The sequence below is a fragment of the Lipophrys pholis genome (assembly GCF_963383615.2).
Source record: "Lipophrys pholis genome assembly, chromosome: 16".
Classification (NCBI taxonomy): domain Eukaryota; kingdom Metazoa; phylum Chordata; class Actinopteri; order Blenniiformes; family Blenniidae; genus Lipophrys; species Lipophrys pholis.
Window position 1 is genome coordinate 2,947,822 of NC_137634.1, and position 21,923 is coordinate 2,969,744.

Genomic DNA, 21,923 nt, shown 5'->3' on the forward strand with positions numbered 1-21,923 from the left:
AAGGTGCATTAGTTAGAAGATTCATCACATTCTTAACACTGAAAGTTCAAAATGATGTGAAATGTCCCAAAAGGTGAAGCCGTCATTTCTGCTCATATGCGGCTGCACCTTGGCCACACATTAAGGGGAGGATTAAAAAAAGTTATACTTCTTCCTTACCCCCTTTTCCATGTAACGCACATATTGTAAAATTTTATTGCATGGGTGTGTGTGTGTGTGTGTGTGTGTGTGTGTGTGTGTGTGTGTGTGTGTGTGTGTGTGTGTGTGTGTGTGTGTGTGTGTGTGTGTGTGTGTTTATTCAATAAATTAATTAATTAAAAAGTTTAAAAGTGCCAGTGCTGCGTACCGGTTTTGGCCCACGGACCTTACGTCCGACACCCCCTGCTGGTTTCGTGTCGTTTGAGCTGTAAGGAATGATTCTGTGCAGATGATCAGTGAATGTTTATTTAAAGTTCAGTTTAAGTGCATAATGTTTTTCACCAACACAAAATATGAAACGGTGAAATATGCTGAATTCTTCCCGCCAGAACACGGAACCTCTGGAACTTTTGTTTTCCCGCTGAGCCACATGGAGAAGACGGCGAGAAACAGGAGAAAATAGACGTCGGGATGAGCGTCGGTCCATCGTCCGTCCTCCAGTAGGAGCTGACTGGAGGAAGAGGAGGAAGAGGAGTGGTCTCGGCTCTTCATTAAGTCGAGGAGCGAAGGAGAGAAACCAGAGAGACGCTGGAGTTTGAAGGTAAGTGCAGGAGAGACTGAGGATCGGCCGTATTTCTCAACCTGTTTCTGACGTTTTCAAGCTTTGTATGTAAACGATTTTCTCCTTTTATTTAATTCTACTTCTCCGAAGTTAAAATCTCTTTATTTCCTTTTAATTCACAGGGTTTTGGTATATAGTCCGTCGACGTCTGAGTCACAATGCGAGATCAGCTGGTAAGCTCCAGAAAAACCCTTCCACACACTGTTTTATTGTGATTTTATTAAGTAAGGTTTGATCGAGTTAGAAAAAGAACGGATGAAGGTTGTTTCTAATGATATGAAACAAAACCCCCGACATGCTTTTAAAATAATTAGGGAATTATTTAATTTTTTTCACTTTTATCGTTTGACACTGCAAGGTCCTCTTAGTGATAGACAGAACTTTATTTAATCAGATTACATGAACACATCCTCTGCATTTCACTTGTTCCGTCTCACATTCATGGTGGTTATTCTCTAACCCTGCCATCCCGCCGGTCTGGTTAAAGTTTAAGGACGAGATTAGCGACGGGTATTTTTCCTTCAGCTCAGACTCGATGAACTTTCCTTGTCTCTCCAGGGAGGGGGTGGTTCCCATGACAACGGAGGGTTTCCTCCGGCGGGGCTGAAGCGGCAGAAGGTTGCCCCGCCCCCCGACGTCATCGACACCCAACGCAGCTCTGCTGCAGCGGCAGCGCAATCTGAGAAGGAGCTCGACTACTTTTTCAAGATTTGGAGTAAAAAATGATCCCAGTGACACTTTATTAATCCTTTTAGGAATAAAAACAAAAGAGTTTAGTAATACTACACAGCAGGGGTGTCGAACATAAGGACCAAAAGCCAAGAAAACTGTCCAAAAATGTCAAAGAAAACTGATGTTTGTACATGTAAAATTGGCTTTATGTTAAAATTGGAGTAATTTTATGTAGTAGTTGTTGCTTTTGGTGAAAATATCAATGTTTTCATCGCGTATACTCGGCGACACGACAAAGTAAAAAAAATTGAATTTGAATAATCAAGCCTTCACGGACGTTAAAAATGATTAAACAAAATTTAATTGTGGTAGAAATAAATTGACTGAGGTCAGCTGATTAAACATGATTTAGACACATCACAGTAGAAACATAGATATATAGTTTAATTCATCCATCAGCAAATAATCCCATTTTTAATCTTTTTTACAATTTTCTTTCTCAGTTTTATACAAATTCAAAACATCGAGTGTATCATTCAATATTACCAACAAAATAATGACTCAGGTTTCTTTATTAGTTAATTTATTATTAACGGATTAAACTTAACTTAACTGATGTATTCTGTTCATTTAAAGATATTATTCTCTATTATTTAAGAATTGGTTTTGTTCTCCCTTGTAGTTTTCTAATAATCTGGGTTTTTGTTTTCAATGTAATGATTAATCTCGTTGGGCTTTTTTTCTTTCCACACTCTGACTCTTTTTTACAGAAACTAATATTTAACTAAAACTAACGAACCATACTTACTGTTTATTAACTAACCCTGCCGCTTTAGCTTCAGAGCTTCAGCCTCCTGAACTCAAACTCAGAGCTTCGTTTCGCTTTTGGAAAGTTAGGAAAGTTTTTAAATGAATTAAAAGTCGTGGGTTTTGGTTTTGTTCTCTAGTTTGTTTTTCCAGTGGACAATTAAACGTGTATTTTAATGATGACGCTTCTCTCACCAAACCAGGGGCAGGAGATAGGCCTAAAAAAATAAGCGGTAAGAACATTTTCATTTATAATATCATGATCACCTCCACTTTATTACACACCAATACTCTTCCTCTTCCTCTTCCTCTTCCTGTTCTTCTTTTTCATCTTTCTCTTCTTCTTCTTCTTTTTCACTTGGATTTAAAGTTACACTACCGCCATCTGCTGATTCCAGCTCGTCCATACTATTCCCACCATGTAAGAAAGAAAGAAAAAAGAAGTAATTCAGTGAATTCTCAGCAAGAGACTCTGGTTGTCCAGTCGTTTCCTCATACAGCTCAAGCTTCTCTCCACACAGATTCAAACTTTGACTCGATGAAGATGATGAGGGTGAACTTTGCTCATCTGCTGTTGAAATCAACTTTGACATGAAGTGTGCGACGTTTTGTGTTCCTCTGCAGTTCGGATGAAGGTCGGCTTGGGCACGCTGTTTCTTTTGGTCCCCTTTTTGATAACCGTTAACATCATTGATCGCTTTAGTAAGTCAAACTGATCTTCACAGTCCTATCTAATACGACTCTTTACTGACAGGCTGCTGTGTGTGTGTGTGTGTGTGTGTGTGTGTGTGTGTGCTCCTCTGGCGTGCACTGTTTGCAGTAGTGAACAGTAAAGAGTGGCAGTAGCAGCGGTTTGTACTTTGTTTTCAGGGAAGACGGACTGCCGGGCGGTTTGTAAGAACGGACCGAGCTGCGTCGAGCCGTCCAAGTGGTGCGACGGGGTCAGGGACTGTTCCGATGGGGAGGATGAATCTCACTGCTGTAAGAGCATCAGCGTCACACACACACACACACACACACACACACACACACACACACACACACACACACACACACTGCGAGTTGTTTGAGCCCTGCGCTCTGTGTTCGACAGTCCGTCTGCACGGCACCGAGTCTCTGCTGCAGAGTTTCTCCCCGTCCAAGCAGCGGTGGATGCCCGTGTGTGCCGAGGCCTGGAACGACTCCTATGGGAAGGCCGCATGCGAGCAGCTGGGCTTCCGCAGGTCAGAGGATCTAATCCACCGCATACAGCACGACCTCCTCCTGCGACCGCCGCCGTTACCTTATTGTGTTCTCGTCGAGCGTTAGAAGTTCAATCCATCAGTGATGAAAAAAAATTGCATTCAAAGTGCTCTAATGACAGAAATCTGAATCAGAATTCAGAAGGTTTATTGTTCAAACCAGAAATTTAAACACAATAATACGTAAAGTCACATGACATTTACACTTATATCACATAAAGCCATGATAAAAATATATTAGGCACACAAGTAGACATATGTACGTTTTGTGAAAAGACCACGCAATTTATTTATATAATCATCGGACCACCGAGGAAACAATATATTGACTTTACAATAAGTAAACACAGGTGGACCGAGTTCAAAGTTAAAATCAAGAACATATTTGAATAAGTAAGTCAGTAACCAAACAACCAAATAAACAAATAAATAAATAGTAAATTCGCTGGCATAAACTATATCAAATATATCTAAAAGAGTATAAATGAATAAATAAACTTTAAAACGTTTAAAACAAACTTTAACATTTTTAAATAATATTTGGTAAAAAGGTAAGACTGAATTATTATTATTATTATTATTATTATTATTATTATTATTATTATTATTATTATTATTATTATTATTATTATCATCATCTAACAATTGGGAATGTATTTATTTAATGTTATACAGTTGTCAAATAAAAATGTATCCCCATTAGTGATCGCAGTTCTCGGTCTCAGTTTGTGTTTGTTGGGATTTGATGCAACTTGAAAAGAATAGCAGATACAATAAGTCATAAATAAGTCTCATAAACAAAGTAAACACCAGAGAAATGTTTCCACAGTACTGAAAAGATGCCTTTATTTTGAAAAGAAAAGAAAAAAACACTCCCAGGGATCTTCGAGGCTCATATAAATCATAAAATCTGCCAACTCTATCGAACCCAGACCACAAAGAGCTTCAAAATACAATAAAATAAACAATGAAATTGACAGTACAATGGTGCAACGTTCCAGAACGATATGACTGCAAACAAGGTGCAGATCAAAGTATCTCTGTCCATTCATTCCTTGTTTTAAGTTTTCCAACCTTCCATCTCAAGGGGGCGGAGCCAGTTGGCTCGTTACACCCTGGACAGGTCACAGACACCAGGTGTGTGTCGGCGCATATATGAGTTAAAAAGCAAAGGGCCCAAAAGTGAGCCTTGAGGCACGCCACCTTTTCTTTTTCATGCACTCCAGAGGAACACGTATCCCGACAAGGGAAGAGGTGTTGGTCTGAGATATTTTGGATTATATTTAGTTTTGGCCTCGGCTCTCTGGTCTGTGTTTGTCACAGGCAGGATTATGTGAGCTTCAATCGAACCCACGCCGAGTCGCTGGCCTGCAGAGAATGTCTGAAGCTGAAGCGTGGAAGTTCTCCGTACTCGTCCCTGCAGTCCCAGCTGGCTCCCAGGTAAACGCCCTCGTCCACCGCCCGGATTATAATCCTGTGTTCTAACAGAAGTTGAAATGTCAGATTTGTCCTTTTGTTTGCAGCCAGTGTTGCTCGGACGGAGTTGTCACAGTCAAATGTGTTGGTGAGTTACTGCTTTAACACTTCAGTCAAAAACAAACAAACATTAAAATACTTAACTTTTTACTCAACACTGATGTGTTTTTGCGCTTTTGCTTCACAAATCTCCACTAATTTCCAGTTTTGTGCACCTTAACGATGCTTTGGGTTTAAAAATGGGATAAAATACAAAGAAATGTGACAAAGCATTTAATTATGTTGATAAAAGAGATATTGTGGGACTGTTTGCGCATCGTTCTTGTAAGTAATTCATGATATTTTAAGGATAAATGAGTTTCTAAGGCTTTACAGAAACAGAGGGAGAAATATTTACCATTTAAAGACATTTTTAAGCTTTAAATCATGAGATATTTGAATTTTGTTTTTTATTTACAATTTCCAGCTTTATTTGTACACTTACATATATATTTGGATCATATTATAGATTTCCTATGTGTAATTTCTTCTGCCTCAGCACAGAGCCAATCTCTGTTATGTTTGATGTGAAATTAATTCCTAATCTACATAAAATAAAACGATTCAGTCTTTTTGATCCTGGAGCCTGAATATAATCTGGATCTTGTGCTCCTCTTGCGTATTTCATTATATTTCATATTAATCTGCCAAGGCAAATTAAATGTTACACCTTGGAGGTAAATATATGGCACTAGATTACAATATTTAGTCTCTTTTCTGACTTTGTCTTAGTTATTCTGACATGTGACATCTGAATGAATGAATGAATGAATGCATGACACCGAGCTGCTGTCTCCTCAGAATGCGGCCAGCCGTTGGTCGCCCCCAGTCGCCGTGTGGCGGGCGGCGGGGAGGCGGTGGGCGGGGCCTGGCCCTGGCAGGTCAGCCTGCAGATCAACAGCCAACACATCTGCGGAGGCTCCATCATCAGCCCCGTGTGGATCCTGTCTGCCGCACACTGCTTCCAGGAGTGAGCCTCCACCGCACGGAGAAGCAGCATCGCAGTGGAGGAAGTCTTAAAGTCCTGAACTCGACTGTTTGTCCTCACAGCTGCTACAAGAGCCCGGCCCTGTGGCGAGTGTATCTGGGAGACGTGAGCTTGTCTCAGATGAGCGGCGCCAAGACGGTCCTCAAGATCTACAATCATGGAGACTTCGACCCGTTGACGCGGGACAACGACGTGGCTCTCCTCCGGCTCAGTCGACCTCTGACTTTTGGAAGTGAGTCGTCTGAGGACCCGTTTACACGACAACGTTCCACATGACAACACCTAATCTGATTTAAAAAAATTAAATAAAAAAAATGTGTTTACACTGTCCGATTACATGGAAACAGCAGAAAATGATGTAGTTAGTGTGTCGGACCACTAGTTGGTGCTGTTGCACAATACACTTTAAACCTAAACGATGGTAGTACACTGACAATCGTATTTCATTACTTCCTGTTTTTTTTTCTTGTTTTGTTTTTTATCATTGTGGTGCATTATAAATCCCCGAATTCTAAATATTATATCAAGATGAAATATTTTATCTTATATTTAGAAAGTGGGTTTGGCCACAAACAAGTAAAAAAAAAATCTAAAGACATCCCACAGGATTTTATTATACTCAAATTCTCCAATAGCACATTTGTCTTATTTTAGATTTGATTTTCATGCTTTAAATCTCATATTTAGGTTGTAGTCAGTATTTCTAGATACAGATGGTGTGTGTAGTAGATTTGTGTTCAAAAAGCACAGTTTAAGTTGAAAACGGCTCAATTAAGTCAAAAGTAAAGGTTCATGGTAAAACTGACTAAAGTGAGATAATTATATCAGATCATGTCTGGTTTATGAAATAAAAAATTAATTTCTGTCTTGAAAATTCAGTACTGCTATATTACGTACCATGAAATGTGTAATACTAAAAAGAACATCAGTACCTGACATGACCCTTGAATTTATAATTATCAGTTTATGTAGAAGAAGAAGAGAGTGTTGGGTGAGCAGTAAAGGGTTAAGCTGGTTCATGGTCGTGTTTCAGGTACGGTGGCGGCCGTGTGTCTCCCCAACGTCGGCCAGTCCATCGGACCTGAGAGCGAAGCCTGGATCACTGGGTGGGGGAACCTCAGCCAGTCTGGTGAGTCCAAGTGTGTGTGTGTGTGTGTGTGTGTGGGTTCGTTACAAAAACAACCAACAGCACCCTCTTGTGGCCTGGCATGCTAACTACAAGTACGCCACTTTTTTCACATGTTTTAAACCCTGCGGCTTAAACAATGACACGGCTAATTTATGGATTCATCTGTGTTATTGCGCTTCATGCCGCCGATACTTGGGTGATGCGTTCAGGTTCATCACGTATCTCTGACCGTTCTTTTTTTCTTTTTAAATTTGGTGGGTGCGGCTTAGACAGTCACCGAAATGACAATCCAACTTCATCGTCTGTCCACTAAAATGCTCATAGCGTTTTGTTCTCTGCGTTTATGTGGTTTCATTACAACAGCGCCACTAGTGGCACAATGTGAAAACTACATTCTTTTCACTTGAAATGTTGTGGCGTTCATATTCATGTGTCTCAGAGTCGACATCAGCGGACGTGCTGAATCAAGCTCAGGTGAGCGTTTACAGCAGAGACACCTGCCGCCAGGTCTTAGGCGGGATGGTGACCATGACCATGATGTGTGCGGGGACACTGGAGGGCAGAGTGGACACCTGCCAGGTCAGTCCCGCTGGTCTCCCACTACAAACATCCTGCTCACTCGCACACCGTGGCTAGAGGTGTTTCTTGGTGTCTGCAGGGCGACAGCGGAGGACCTCTAGTGGTCAGCCAGGGTAATGTCTGGTGGCTGGCGGGGGACACCAGCTGGGGGGTTGGATGCGCTCTGAGGAACAAGCCAGGGGTCTACGGCAACGTGACCTACTTCGCTGACTGGATCCGCAAAACAATGAAGGTACGGTACGGAGATGCAGCGACGATGTGTTTCTCAAAACAGGGAGGCGGGCCCCCCCACGGGGGCGCCAGAGAGCATCAGTGGGGGCAGAGCACCAGGAGGTATCTGACATCTGGGAATGGAGGGAAGCCTCTTTCAATTTCATTTTCATTTTTGGGAGATTATTATTTTCTGGACTATAAGTCGCATATGTCAACCAAAAAGGGGTAGATTAATAACGTTATCCTTTTTTCAAAAATCGAAGAAACATATTGTAAAACTGGAGTGTGTGTCAAGTGATCTCTGGATCACTCTTTTAGATGAGTGTATTTTCTTTATTTTATTCATTAGGGTCTTCTATTATTTTTAAGGATTGCATGCAAAGGATGTTAATTCTTTTAGATTATCTGCAATATTTTCTTGTCTGTGAATAAATCTTCCTCCTAAACTGCACATAATTAGTGTGAGGGCTCTCCTCCCTGGTTATTGATTGATTGGTACCAGATTGATTGGTTATTTATTCAAGTGGCAGCAGTTTCACTTTAGTTCCTCTTTTCCTTTCATTTCAATTCAAAACTTGTGATATTTGACATTATATCAGTGGTTAGAGTCGCAGGGGAAAGTGTTAGAAATGAGCTTTTTGTTGTCCATTTTCAGAAATTTGTAGTTTTCTCACCACGGCAGACGTCACTAACCTTCGCCGCCATCGGATTATTATTACATCACCTAGTGAAAATGCAGTCCAACTTTTACACCAGCGTGATCGCCTCTCCTTAACTCCTTTACGAAGCCTCCTTTCGCCGTTCCTTAACCCTGTGATGTCATCCACGTGATATTTCTGGATTTATGTTTGTTCGTACAGCTGCTGTGATGGAGTGATGCAGACGCCAGTGAAATTCCTCCCCATCGTGGATTGAATTTGATGGATTTCACTGCTCGAGCTGCTCCCAAAGCTTCAGGGAATCGAACCTACAACCTTCTGATTGAAGGACCCGCACTACCATGAGGCACAAATCCACCACACACACACCAAACCTCTGAGGAGTCAGGAATTCTCTTTACGATGCAAAAACTCTCAGGCAATATGAAGGAAAGTTGTTACAACAGTTTACGGTATTTCTTTTGTATAAGTATGACTGAATGTGTTGAGTTGTTGTTGTTTTACCGTGCAGACAGAGGTGGTCAGCACATTTTTCAACTCGTTTATTCTACCAGGTCAATGGAGGAAATTAAGACGTAACTCATCATTGAAAATGTAACTATTTGTTTACATTCAGCTCCGTTTACACGACGTTCCAAAGACAAAAACACTTCGTTTTTACATTTTGGCTTCAGGAAAGTTTCAAGTTTACAAGGAACCATTTTCAAAACAATGTCTGTTACCACGGAAACGGCAGAAACGCTGATGGAGTTAACGTGCCAGGCCACGTGTGAAACCACACACACGAAGCAGAGAACGCTCCTCTAACGTTGTATAGGAGTTAAATGAAGAGAAGCTTGTTATGTTTTTAACAACCTGTCTGTCCACACAGGTTAATGACATGAGAGGAAATCAAAGTTTCAACACCGAGGTGATAAAGTCACCCGCAGCCTGAACGTACAAACGACTGCGTATTGAAATGCACATTAATCCTTTCTGAGAGGCGTCTCTTCCCTGGCTCTGTGGCTTTACCTCACATTTCTCCCTCAATCTGATGAAACTCTTCGGTATCTGTTGTCACCTTGGTGGAGTTTAGTGCAATCATGGTTCAATGTGGAGATGACACATCTGTAGGTCATGAAAAATACTTTAATAAAAAAAAACATGTTACCAAAAACATCCAGTTGGCTGTGTGCTTTTTTTGTATTGTAATTATAAAACTTTATCATAAAACGCTTTGCAGCACGGTTCCTGGGAAAGATGTGGAGTCATGACTGGGTGATGATATTTAGATAAACAGAGGCGTCCAAACTACGATAAGGAAGTCCCCCTATAATCGGAGGGGAAAAGCAACATGGTCATGATGCGTTCAGGTGCATCACGTAATTCCGACATTTCTTTTTTCTTTTTAAATTCGGTGGGTGTGGCCTAGACAGTCACCGTAATAACAACCCAACTTCACCGTCTGTCCACTCGACTGTCCGCGTTCTCACCATTTTGTTCTCTGTGTGCACATGTATTAGGTTTCATTACAACAGCACCACTAGTGGCACAACGTGAAAACTACATTATTTTTCAACGTGGCCGTGTAAATGCGATACTTTTATGAAAACATGTGTTTTCACTTGAAATGTTGTGGTGTTCATGTTCATGTGTCTCAGAGTCGACATTATTGGACGATAGGCGACAAAGGTCAAACAGTGAGATCAAGAGGGGGTCCGTGGGTAAAATTCCCCTTTTGCAGTTTGGTTTGCAAACTTGCATCTTTATCCAATCTTGCTGACATAGATAAAGCAGGTTATACGCAAGTACTTCTCAGAAAGCAGACCGTGTGTGTGTGTGTGTGTGTGTGTGTGTATAGACAGACAATGTCTGTACAATGACCAACACTTCCTCTTAGAGAGAAGAGCCCCCCAAACCACCACATCCCCTCCATTAGCTCCACCCCCCCTTTGTATTTTACTTTCACTTACTAGTAACGTGTAATAACGAGGTTGCGGCTCTTTGTTCTGGAAGGAGGATTGACCAGGACCACTGACAGACCCCAGCAGGTATACACACACACACACACACACACACACACACACACACACACACACACACACTGGACTTTACATTATGCTTGTCTTTAGGAGGTAGGAGAATCAGGAAGTGATTGTCCTCAGACTGAACTTTCGATTTAAAGAGATGTCACACACTTTCTGAAGGGGTTATGAACCCAGCAGCTTCCTGTGTGTGTGTGTGTGTGTGTGTGTGTGTGTGTGTGTGTGTGTGTGTGTGTGTGTGTGTGTGTGTGTGTGTGAGAGAACTTTAAAAACATCAAACTTGTTTTATATGATGTTTTTCAGCAGGATGGCTCTGAAGATCTTCCTATTCAGCCTCCTCATCCTCGCTGAAGCTTTTGGTAAGTAGAAGTTGATGATGATGGTGATGTGAGGAGGAGGATGAGGAGGAGGCGGCTCTGGTGACTGCCAGGTTTGCTGTGATTGGTCAGATCTGGCAGAAGATGAGTGGGAGGAGTTCAGCCCGGACGTGGCCACACTGCACCGCCTCCGAGGACTGTCCCGACGCATGTCCCACCGCCGCCTGCAGGAGTCCACCCCTCCGAGGTAACGCCGTCACCAGCCCAACACTCTTCCTCCCAGTGGAGCGTCACCGCAGCGGCGAGCCAGCTCCACAGTATTGATGGACCAGTCGACCCAAATGTCCAATCAACTCACATGAAGCTCACTTTAACCTGACGCCTCATTTCCACAACATTTCCAGTAAAACTTGTTTCATTTGAGAAAAGTTTCACGTTTACTCGACAATGTTTTGAAATCGATGTCCGTTCCCACGGCAACGGCAGAAACAGTGAAAACGATGTAGTTCTCCTGTTGGTCCACCAGTTTGTGCTACTGTTGGTTTTTGTAATGGAACCAGTTAAATTGTCGTCGTTTTCCATCATTAATCTGTCAGGAATGTGGCGAATCAAGAGAATTTGTTATATTCAGTTGTGGATTTTGCTGTGAGAGATGAGTCCAGCCGCCAGGGCGCACCGCACACCAGAGGAAATGAGAATCACCGTCTCAGGTGCATCAGGTGGAGGCCGGGTGTTCACCCAGGGCGTAAAACACGTCAGTTATGCAACTGAGTTTAGAAATATATGACTCCACACACCCCAGTTATTCTCCCAGCAGCTACTGAACAGTTGACACACTCCAGATTGCTCAGCATTCATAGAAATTCCATGGAGTTGATCAGAGAGGAGGATGCTGCAGGGAGCGAATGCTGTCACGGTGTATGTAATGCATCAACACACATCACTACTAATCCACACGCTCAGTTACACACTTAACCAATACAGGTGATTCTTGATATTCTTGGAGGATTTATTGTAGCCAAAAAGATGTTCCAGGAATGTCAGGCCCGTTTAAGAACTATCTTCAGATGCATTAGGTCACATTAAGAATGTCAGGAATGTGGCAGGAATGATGGAAAAGGATATTATTAACTCATCATGTTGACGTGTAAACGCACCTTAAAGCATGTGGCCCTGTCGGATAATACTGCGACTAGAAGAGTGGAGGACTTAGCGGAGGAGTGTTCGTCACCTCTGATCACTGACTTAAAGAAACAGAATCCAGAAACAGACTTTCTGATGCTCATCTTGGGCTCAGGATTGAGACGACAGGCTACGTCAGAGGGCTATCCTCATCCCATCGCTGTCACTTTTGTCATTGGTCAGTGAATTCATTCGTTTTGTTTATTTGGCATCTAACTGGTGTATTATAACAAAAAATACAGCAATAGTACTAATAAGTTCATTTACATGGCAGACAACAGACCACAATTAAAAACAATAAATGGATGAAATGAGAACAGAAACAAATGCAGCATCGAAACAACAATTGTAGTTTTTTAAAAGTAAAAAAAAACCTGTAAATCCCTGATAGTTGGTTTTACACTTCCTTTTTTGGATTTGCAGTTCCTTTTTTCAAGGGGGCTTTTTTATGTGACCCTCGACACAAATTTTGAAAATCCCAGGCTTAAATTATTACTACCACCACCTTGACTACTATTATTCATAATAATAATTATAATAACAACAATAATAACAGTAATAATGCTAACATCAGCTAAAACATCTGCAATGAAAACAACTTTTACTGACAGTGCAAAAAACCCACAACGGTTCCGGCCCTTGGTTTGTCATGCTGGTCAGATTTTGGCCCTCGAGGGGAAATACTTAAGGACCCCTGGTTGAGCATGACTTTAAGCTTCTCGTTACACTGCCCCCTAGAGGTTTGACATGGAGCTCACAGTAGATCGTAACCAGGTTTGTTTAAATGATCTGATCCATGTAAGTGTTGAACACAGAAGTGCTTGTGTGTGGATTTGTCATGTGAACAATGGTCTGAAGGTTTTTATTCCTCACTGTGTGTCCTTCTCTTAGAGAGAACGAAGATCCAACGAGCTGGCTGAACACTCTTCAGGGATGTGATGACTTCACCGCTTGTGTCACTGAGATGGAGCAGGTGAGTGGATTCTAAAAGGAAGAAACATGAGAAAGGTTTTTACGGTGCAGGTGCAGCTACTGTCTTCCTCCATGTTGACGTGATGAACAGAACTCAAACAACGAGTTTTGATCAAAGATCAACGATCCAGGAACACACAGCAGCTCCAACAGCTGTTGAGCTTCAGCTGCGTCACGATTCAAATTCAACAAGGCCGAATGGCTGCGGGTCAGAGCCTGTGGGTGTTAAGGTTACCATGGAGATAGAGGAACCTGCATGTGTTGATAAGGTTACCATGGAGATAAAGGAGCCTGCAGGTCTTGTAAATGTTACCATGGAGATTACATCTGTTGTATTCGGAGCCAATTTGTTGAAATTGAAATGGCCAGTTTTGGTTGCAGGTTGCTGACTTTGGTCAGGGTGGGCTGGGCTGCGTCTTGTCAGGCTTTCTGTTCATGATTTTCATGGACAGGGTGTCGAGCTGCAGCCGGGGTCATGAAGGCATCATGTGGGGGGGCCGGAGAGTGGCGTGTCTGCTCTTTGCAGTTGATGTCATCCTCCAAGAGGCGTCACATGACCTCCAGCGTTTACTAGAATGGTTCACTGCTGAATGTGAAGCGTTGGGAAGCGGATCAGTTCCTCCAGATCTGAGTCCATGGTCCTCTCAGGGAAAAGGACAGCAGGTCCTCTCCAGATAGGGGGGTGGAGCTTCCCCAGGGGGAGGAGTTTAAGTATCTCAGGGTCTTATTCAGGAGGGATGGAGAAGGGATCATGAGATCGGCCACAGGTTCAGACAGGCGGCTGCAGTAACAGTCACTGTACCGGACTGTTGTGGCGAAGAGGAGCTGAGCTATAAGCTCTCTGTTTACCGTTTTATGTTTGAATCTCCATAAAAAGCCTTCAGGAAACTTGATAAACATCTGAGGAACACTATGTGTGACTATCTTGAAACTGAAGCTCATGACAAATCGATATGAAACAGTTTGATGATTTGTTCATGATACTTTTAATGTATTTACTGTGTTTTCTTGTTCTTTGTTTTGTAGGACTTTGACAGCTTCTTGGAAAAGATTGATGAGCAGAAGGTTCAAGACTGGCTGATTGGTGCTTCAGAGATCTCGCACAGCTACAGCCAAAAGCTTCTGGTCATGACTGATGAAGAGAAGTCTACCACGGCCAGAGTCCTACAGGAGTACAGCATTGATCCTCATTACTCAGCCATCATCAGCACAGGATGCCGAAACAATCCTTCCTGCCTACCGCAGGTGGACAGCAACACGGTGGTCAAAGTATTTGGACGTGTTTCAGATGATGGACTCACTGTGTCAGGCCTTTCTGGCTCATCTCTGGCCAATCTGCTGCTGAAGACACCATTGGCAGAAGCACCAGTTTTCTCTCTGGATGGAAACACAACCACAGACTTCCAGCAGGACTTCATTCGTGTTTCGATGGCCCGCTCCCTCCAAGCAGTCCTGGAAATAAACTATGGGAATCATCACATTTACCAGGTGATGGATCAACACAACTCGGTCTCCACCTACCAAATTCCACAAAGACCAGTTGATCACAGCACACAGTACGACCACCAGCAGATCCTCATCCTGGAAGATGACCCTGCGGTCAGAGATGCTGCAACTTATCTATTCGAGAAGCATCCAACCGTCAGCTCTGTCTATCAGCTCGATCAGAACCACAGACCCAAACTGATTCACGGTGAATCCGCTCCTTTGTCTGCAGACAGCAGACTGGTGCTGGTCGGCCACGGGGCCCGAGACAGCTCTGGAGAGATGAGACTGGGGGGGTTCACACCCCAAGACGTGAGTAGAATCACTCAGAGGACCTCCAGGGTCGGCGATGCAATCAAAACTATCAGCGTGGTGGCATGTGAGGTCGGGTCAGATCCAACCTTTGTCAAAACTCTGCTGAAGGAACTCCATGTGACCGCTGGCATCCAAACGAAGCTGCACGTACGGGATGCTGTGCTGCAAGTCCGACACACTGGAGAGAAAATCACCCAAGAAATGTCTCCAGATGGAGTGCTCTGGAAACATAAAGACGACAGCAGGAAATTGGTTGCGACTCTAGATCGGAATGGAGAGGTCATCATCAGAAATGAGGCTGGTAGTAGAGGAGAAGCACTTTTTACTAATGAAAGAAACTTTCTCGGTAGAACCGAAAAAGGCAGCCAAAACAAAAACCAAGGAGACCAAGTGAAGGTCGACACAAAGATCTGGCCAGAAGAACCAAGAAGATTTATTACCACGGACATTTTTGAGGGGGGCAACAGTGATGAAGCATACCAAAGAAGGTTTGCCATGGATGAACTTCAGGGACTGTCCTGGGGTCTTTTCCATGCCGATCAATCAACTCCAAGGAAAATCAAACTCGACAACAACCAGCCGCTGAAGGAACAATTCGCTGTAGCAGAACGAGAAGGGAACAATATCAGGTGGCTAGGCAATGAGGCTGAACTAAAACAAGTCCTTCAGGAATGTTATGAGGTCAAATCAGGAGAAGATGTTAGAAATGTTGTTCGTCACCTTGCAAAGAACAAAGACAATAAGTTCACCTACGTAATGATCGATGATTGGATCCAGAAAATTGATTCCAAAAGTCTTTATACATCTCCAGTTGGAAGGAAACTCGACAGCAATCAAATGGGAAACAAGAAAATTGCTGAAGTGAGGAAATGTATAGAAGTACAGGTCGGCAAAGAAAGCTACGCCTCAATGAGAGGAGCCATTAAAAAGAAAGGAGAATATGTGGAGTTTGTGAGGAATATCTTTGAGGGGAATCCACCAAGGCTAGCAGCATCCACTGAAGCCTGGTATGTCACATATTTCACAGCATCCATTATTTCCGAATCTGTCCGAAACTTACGGACATTCCCTCTGGTACTAATGGCTCTTGATATGGCCGAGACAAAATTCTTTTTTGAGGAACATCCAATGGCAAGAGGAGGAAGCTGGATTAATGAAGACCAACGAGGATTCAGTGGTGCAGCAGATCCTGAAAAACCAAGCAAACTGAACAACCTGAGAGAAGTCGCAAACCTGGAAAGTGACTTATTCATAAAGTGGAAGTATACTATTGATAGTAATGAAGTCTTTAATTCAATGGCCGAACTGGCAAAAAAATACAATGTCTTCAGTGATGATTCAGATGTTCAGTCCTTCTTAAATGATTGTAGCAAATTCAGAGAAACGATTGAGGCCCAACAGCCTCAAACATCTGGATCACTGGGAGGTTACGAGGACGGCCATGTGGCACCACGAGACCTACTCTCAGCTTCAGAACTAGAGAGTTCCTTCAAACATGAGTCCTATTTCTCCAGAGCATCTGCATCAATATCTGAGGAGATCCATGTGAAGCTGAAGGCAAAATATGGTGAAAATCTGGCAAAGTTCCGTGTGATAGAAGGAACCGCCAAAGTAGAAAATGGAGAGTTTGTATGTCAGGTTATGCCTGAGGGAGCTGACGCTGAAGCCATCGAGTTCAGGACCGAGTTATCTGCAGAAAGTCGGCATTACAACGAGAAGATGCTGAAGAGCATCGACACAGCAGTGGGAGATATGGAGATTCAGACCTCAGAACCTTCCCATCAAGTAAGCAAGACGGTGGAGCACATTGGAGATGCCGTTGGAGTGCTGGGTCTCATGCTGGGGATGAAGGGAGCTGTTACCGCCTTTGAACATGGAGACACCCAAGCTGGCTGGGTGGGATCTTTACAAACAGCACATGGAGTAACCGCCATGACCACAGCTGTTATTGCAAAACAAGCTTTGTCCACGGAGACAAGAATCGCTGAAGCTGCGACGGCCATCATGAAGAGCCCTCTAATGAGGAGAGCACTGATAGCTGTACCGATAGTGGGTGTTGGATTTGGGATTTACAGTCTAGTTGAAGATATTCGGAGAGGTGACACACTGGGATACGTCGACGCTGCATTAGATCTTGGCATGATTGCTTTAGATATTGCTGCACTTGCTGTGCCTCAACTCGCACCGATTTTAATGCCGCTAAATCTGGCTCTTTCAGTCGCCCGAATCATCATTGATGATGTTTACATGGCCCTCAACCATGAACTGAACAGCCTCCCGGCTGATGCCGGATTCCTGCAAAGACTAGGTGCCGCATTTGTCGGTTTGGGAAAAGGTTTTTTGCGTTTTGAAATTCACGTGGCAAGTTTGTTTTATGATTGGCGTTATGAAGAAATTGAGAATGGACGAGGACTTGTCGCACAGATCTCAGACTATCACGACTATTACAAAATTACAGTGCAGGATGGAAGGACTGCCATTGACTTCACTGGTGGTTCTGCATCCTGGAATGGAGGAGGTATTGACTTCTGCCTCGCTGACCAGGGTCCATCCAAGTTCTGCATGGACTATTTTGTTTCTAACAATAACAGGAAGAAGTGCTGGGACATCAATACACATGGAAGTCAAGACATTATCCTTGGTCTGGGACAAAGTTTTCAGGTCAACACTGTACAGAAAAAACTCTTCATGTTTATACCAGTCGGCTCTGAGAGAGTGGTTTCAGGTAATGAAACTTTATCCAAAGCGAGATACGGGAGCTACAGGGGAAACAGAGACTCTAATCGTTTCTTTGCAGTTCAGAAATCAGCGGACCCACATACCATGGACGACAAGCTGAGTTACTACTACAATCTTTATGGGGAACCAGGTGATGATATGTTCTTCCTTGGTCCACAGAGAAGTTATGTTGAAGGTTCTGGCGGGAAAGACACGTATATTATTCCTGAACATGGAGGGAAGACCGTCATTAACAACTCCGACCCTTTCAAAGAATTAGACACGCTTCATTTCAGTGTCAACTACAGCCATATTTCTGTGTCCAAATCTGGAAACCACATTGTGTTGACATATGAGGGCAGCCATACAGTGACGATCCAGAACTGGTTTTTGGGGGAACTTTATCGTCACATGACCATGCTGTCAGGAGACGGAGTCTTGTTTGAGGTCTCCTCCACTGTGACTTCCAAAGTTCATCTGGTGGCCAGAGGGATTAACAAGATGTTAGCCAAGACGGGTCAAAACGTTGTCGCTTCACAGACCCTTTTACAAACGGTAACAAACATCCTGGGATCTCCTTTTGATGATGTACTCACTGGAAATGCAGAAAACAACCTGATAGAAGGGGGAGGAGGACAAGACCACTTGATTGGTGGTGAAGGAGAAGACATATATGTGGTGAGGAGCCAAAAACATTCCACAGTGGTTGTTGAAAATTACTCCACAGACAACAAAACAGACGTCCTCATAATAGAGGCTGATCTTCATACTTTCATACTGACTGTACAAGGGGCCGATGCTGTTCTGACTGTCCAGGACAACGTGGCCTTCAGCGTCACCATAAAGAACTGGTTCAGGTCTTCAGCAGACAGACATTTGGTCATCGTCACTAGGGATCTGATCACTTTCTCAATCTCAGAAAACAAGGCAGACTGCCAGCAGAGTAACACCTTCCCCAAATGTTTGAAGAGTCACTGCATCTGCAGCTGCACCAACTCGGCTCTGTTGGTGGACCTTCAGGAGGACCAGGCTTTCAGCGGCGTGATCGAGGTCCGCGGGACAAACTTTAACGATGTCATCAAAGGCAACAAAGAACACAACGTCTTCTTCCCTGAAAGTGGAGACGATTTGATGGAGGGTCGAGGGGGAGAGGACTGGTACATCCTCACACCAGGTCCAGGTTCAGGAGTAAAAACCATCAACAATCTGTCACCAGATCTGGACGTGGATCTTCTCTTCTTGAAAGAGAAATACAAGAATATAAGGTGTAGCTGTCGGGGACAGAGCGTCTTAATAATGATAAACAACTCAGCCACTGCTGTTTTGCAGAACTGGTTTGTTTCAAAGAATTATCAGCACCTGCAGATCAAAACCAGCGACGGATTCACAGCTGGGCTGAAGACCGACATGAGCAGCTGTGGTGGGACGTTACTGTTACCGCTAACTGTTGATTACAGAAACCACCAGCCTGAGACACTTCAACTATTCTCTAGTGTAGAGAAGCTGGATTGGACGCCAAGAGAAAAGGCTGCCTGTTACAGGTACAGAAGCTCTCATTCGCAGGACAAAATGCTCTGTGGTAAAGTTGGCACAGTGATGAGGATGGAAGACACAGATTCAGTTAAAGAAATGTTCGGCTCCGCAGGTTTTGACATCATGGTGGGAAACATCAAGGAGAATCTGCTGGATCCGTACACAGGGGGCGCACTGATGTGTGGAGGCGAAGGAAAAGACACTTACATCATCAAACATGGATATGGAACAGACATCATGATCGATAACTTTGCAGAGGATGAAAGTATTGATACTGTGCTGGTGGACATGGATTACCTCGATGGCGGCCAAGTTCTGTTGGACTCAACAAATGAGGACTTGAATGTAACAATCATGACAAAAGAAGAAGCATTAACTTTCACTCTGCTAGCTTTCTGTCGGAACTCCAAGTTCCAGCACCTGCAGTTTCAGAGTTCTGACGGGGTGCATTTCAAACTCAAACAACACAACGCCACAGTTCCTTCCTTTCAGACAGAAGCCTTCAAAGTGACCCTGAACCAGCCGGGTGTGGACTGCCATTTGGACCTCAGCTCTCAGAGAAACCTCTCAAAGGTCCACACAGTGCAAGGCTGTTCCTCCCAGTCCAATCTGATTGTCGGTAACAACCAGGACAACGCTCTGATTGGTGGATGGGGGAAGGATATCTTGTATGGTGGGGACGGAGATGACACTTTTATAGGAGGACAAGGGAGTGATGACTTGATTGGTGGGCTGGGGGACGACACCCTTTATGGGGGCGATGGAGACGACACACTCATAGGAAACTCTGGCTTGGATGTCTTTGTTCCTGGAATGGGGGCGGATGTGATCGATGGAGGTCCTGGCAGAGACACTGTTGTGTACCTCGGTGACCATCAGAAGAGGGAAGGGGTTTACGTCAACCTGCTGACTGGACAGGGCCACAATGCTGATGCTGAGGGCGATGTGTTAAAGGATGTGGAGACCGTGATCGGCACCATCTACTCCGACGTTCTAGTGTCCGGTTCCGAAAGTTCTCTTCTGAAAGGCTCCGACGGAAACGACGTGCTGGTGTCCACCGGGGAGGATTACCTGGTTGGAGGCGACGGAAGTGACATTTACATCCTGGCTTTCAAAAACGCGTCAGTCACAATTGACAACTGTGCAAAAGACAATGCCACCGACATCCTGTACCTGAGCTCACACTCGTATCCAATGTTTGACTGCCAAGTCCTGCCGGACAGAGTCCTCCTGAACTTCTACGAACTGAACCAAACGGCCGCAGTGACTCTGAAAGGCTGGACCAGCGACCATGATGAATGTGGTCATTTGATGGTGGAGTACAGAGGTGTGGCGGTGTCGGTGGACCGGGTGCTACCGGAATGTCATCTCAGACAGAAAGAAAGCACGCAGTCTCCCACCACGACCTGTGGTATCTCATCAGTCTCGTCCTCTTGCTCTGTGCCTTCGCTGCACAGTTCATTCCAGCAGTGCGACAACAAAAAAGCCAGAAAGAGCCTGAAAACAGTGTTGACGGAGAGACGGATCCCATGATGGCTGTCGAGACGTAGACGTCTGTGGGATCACACACTTTCACTTTCAGTAATTCTCATTGATTTTATCATTCATTGTTACTCTACCATCAATAATGATTTCATGCTTTGTCGTTATGTTTGACAGGTATCAGCAAAGTGTTTCCTCTTGTACAAACACATAGAAACTTTGACTCACCGCTGATTGATCTGTTAAACATCGTAAACCTGCAGAAATTCACAATCAACGTGTTATGTAATCGAAACAATAATTCATACACTGTATCGCAATCTTAAACTTCCATATTTGCCTCCGTTTCACTTCGAATGCAAACAAAAAGTCAAGTCTGTTTAATTATCTCATGTTGGCATAAAAAAAAAATCTCTTCAATTAAAGATTTTATTTTTATTCATTCTTCATTAAATGAGGAAAAGGCTTGCTCGCTGCTAATGTCAACAAGGTGACGTGGAAGTAAGATTCAGCCTTTTGCAGAATGTGGAAGCTGGTTGGTGCCTTTCATGTCGGAAACCCAAGGACATGCTGGTGGACTCCAGTGGTCCAGGAGGCTGTCAAGCTGAAGAAGGAGGCCTTCGAGCCTGGTTGGTTCAGGGCTCTCTGGATCCAGCAGACCTTTAGGTCCTGGTTGGCTCAGGGGCTTCTGGACTCAGCAGGCCTTTAGGTCCTGGTCCTGATTTTCTTGCATTACTGAGTTGCCTGTAAGTGGATATTTTATGTGAAATTGCCTTGAAACATCTTGGTTATAATTGGCCGAGTGTCAATAACATCTATTGGCTTGAGGGAACTTAAACTGAGCTATGGCCCTCAACACCTGACTGATACACTCATAATGTACAAGATTGTTTCCGCCTTAAAAAAGGCAGCGCTATACACCAAAAAATACATTTGTGAATTTAGTGTTCAGAACTGTTCAACATGAATTATTTTGTGTCTGAATGCTTCGTGGAGGATTAAATATTTGAAAAAATTCCCAGATTAACAAAATTATTGAATTGTTAGTGTTATTTCCATTTATTGAAAAAGAAATCGATTGATTAATGGCATTCATGGTACCACGTAGAGAACTGTATCCTCCATTCATGTGAAATCCTTTCAAAAACAAAAGTACTGAACATACGACACAACGGCACGATCAGATAAATAAAAATGTAGGTCTTCTGTTAAGTTACAGTGATGAAGACGTGGGCTGGAAGGAATGCAGTGATATTGCTGTATGAGCACAAAAAGCTCAGACGTTATTAAAATAACGATTTATAATCTTGTAACTGCACATGAAGCCGTTTT

The 21,923-nt window shown here is 43.5% G+C and overlaps 2 protein-coding genes across 2 annotated transcripts; both read left to right on the plus strand.

The window, feature by feature from the left end:
• Positions 1-918: 918 nt before the first annotated feature.
• Positions 919-10,225, plus strand: tmprss2 (transmembrane serine protease 2; the record flags this gene model as incomplete). Its single annotated transcript, XM_080483355.1, has 13 exons — positions 919-933; positions 1,319-1,475; positions 2,864-2,941; positions 3,110-3,220; positions 3,333-3,462; positions 4,804-4,920; positions 5,004-5,044; positions 5,797-5,965; positions 6,046-6,215; positions 7,017-7,112; positions 7,552-7,691; positions 7,771-8,024; positions 10,204-10,225. 13 exons carry the CDS (start codon positions 919-921, stop codon positions 10,223-10,225), a joined length of 1,500 nt encoding a protein of 499 aa, XP_080339481.1.
• Positions 10,226-10,508: 283 nt separating this feature from the next.
• Positions 10,509-20,642, plus strand: LOC308121830 (uncharacterized protein; the record flags this gene model as incomplete). The annotated part of the gene is made up of 7 exons (XM_080483356.1): positions 10,509-10,593; positions 10,891-10,946; positions 11,037-11,151; positions 12,978-13,059; positions 14,085-16,754; positions 18,393-18,756; positions 19,222-20,642. Exons 2-7 carry the CDS (start codon positions 10,895-10,897, stop codon positions 20,640-20,642), a joined length of 4,704 nt encoding a protein of 1,567 aa, XP_080339482.1. The 5' UTR covers positions 10,509-10,593; positions 10,891-10,894.
• Positions 20,643-21,923: the final 1,281 nt, after the last annotated feature.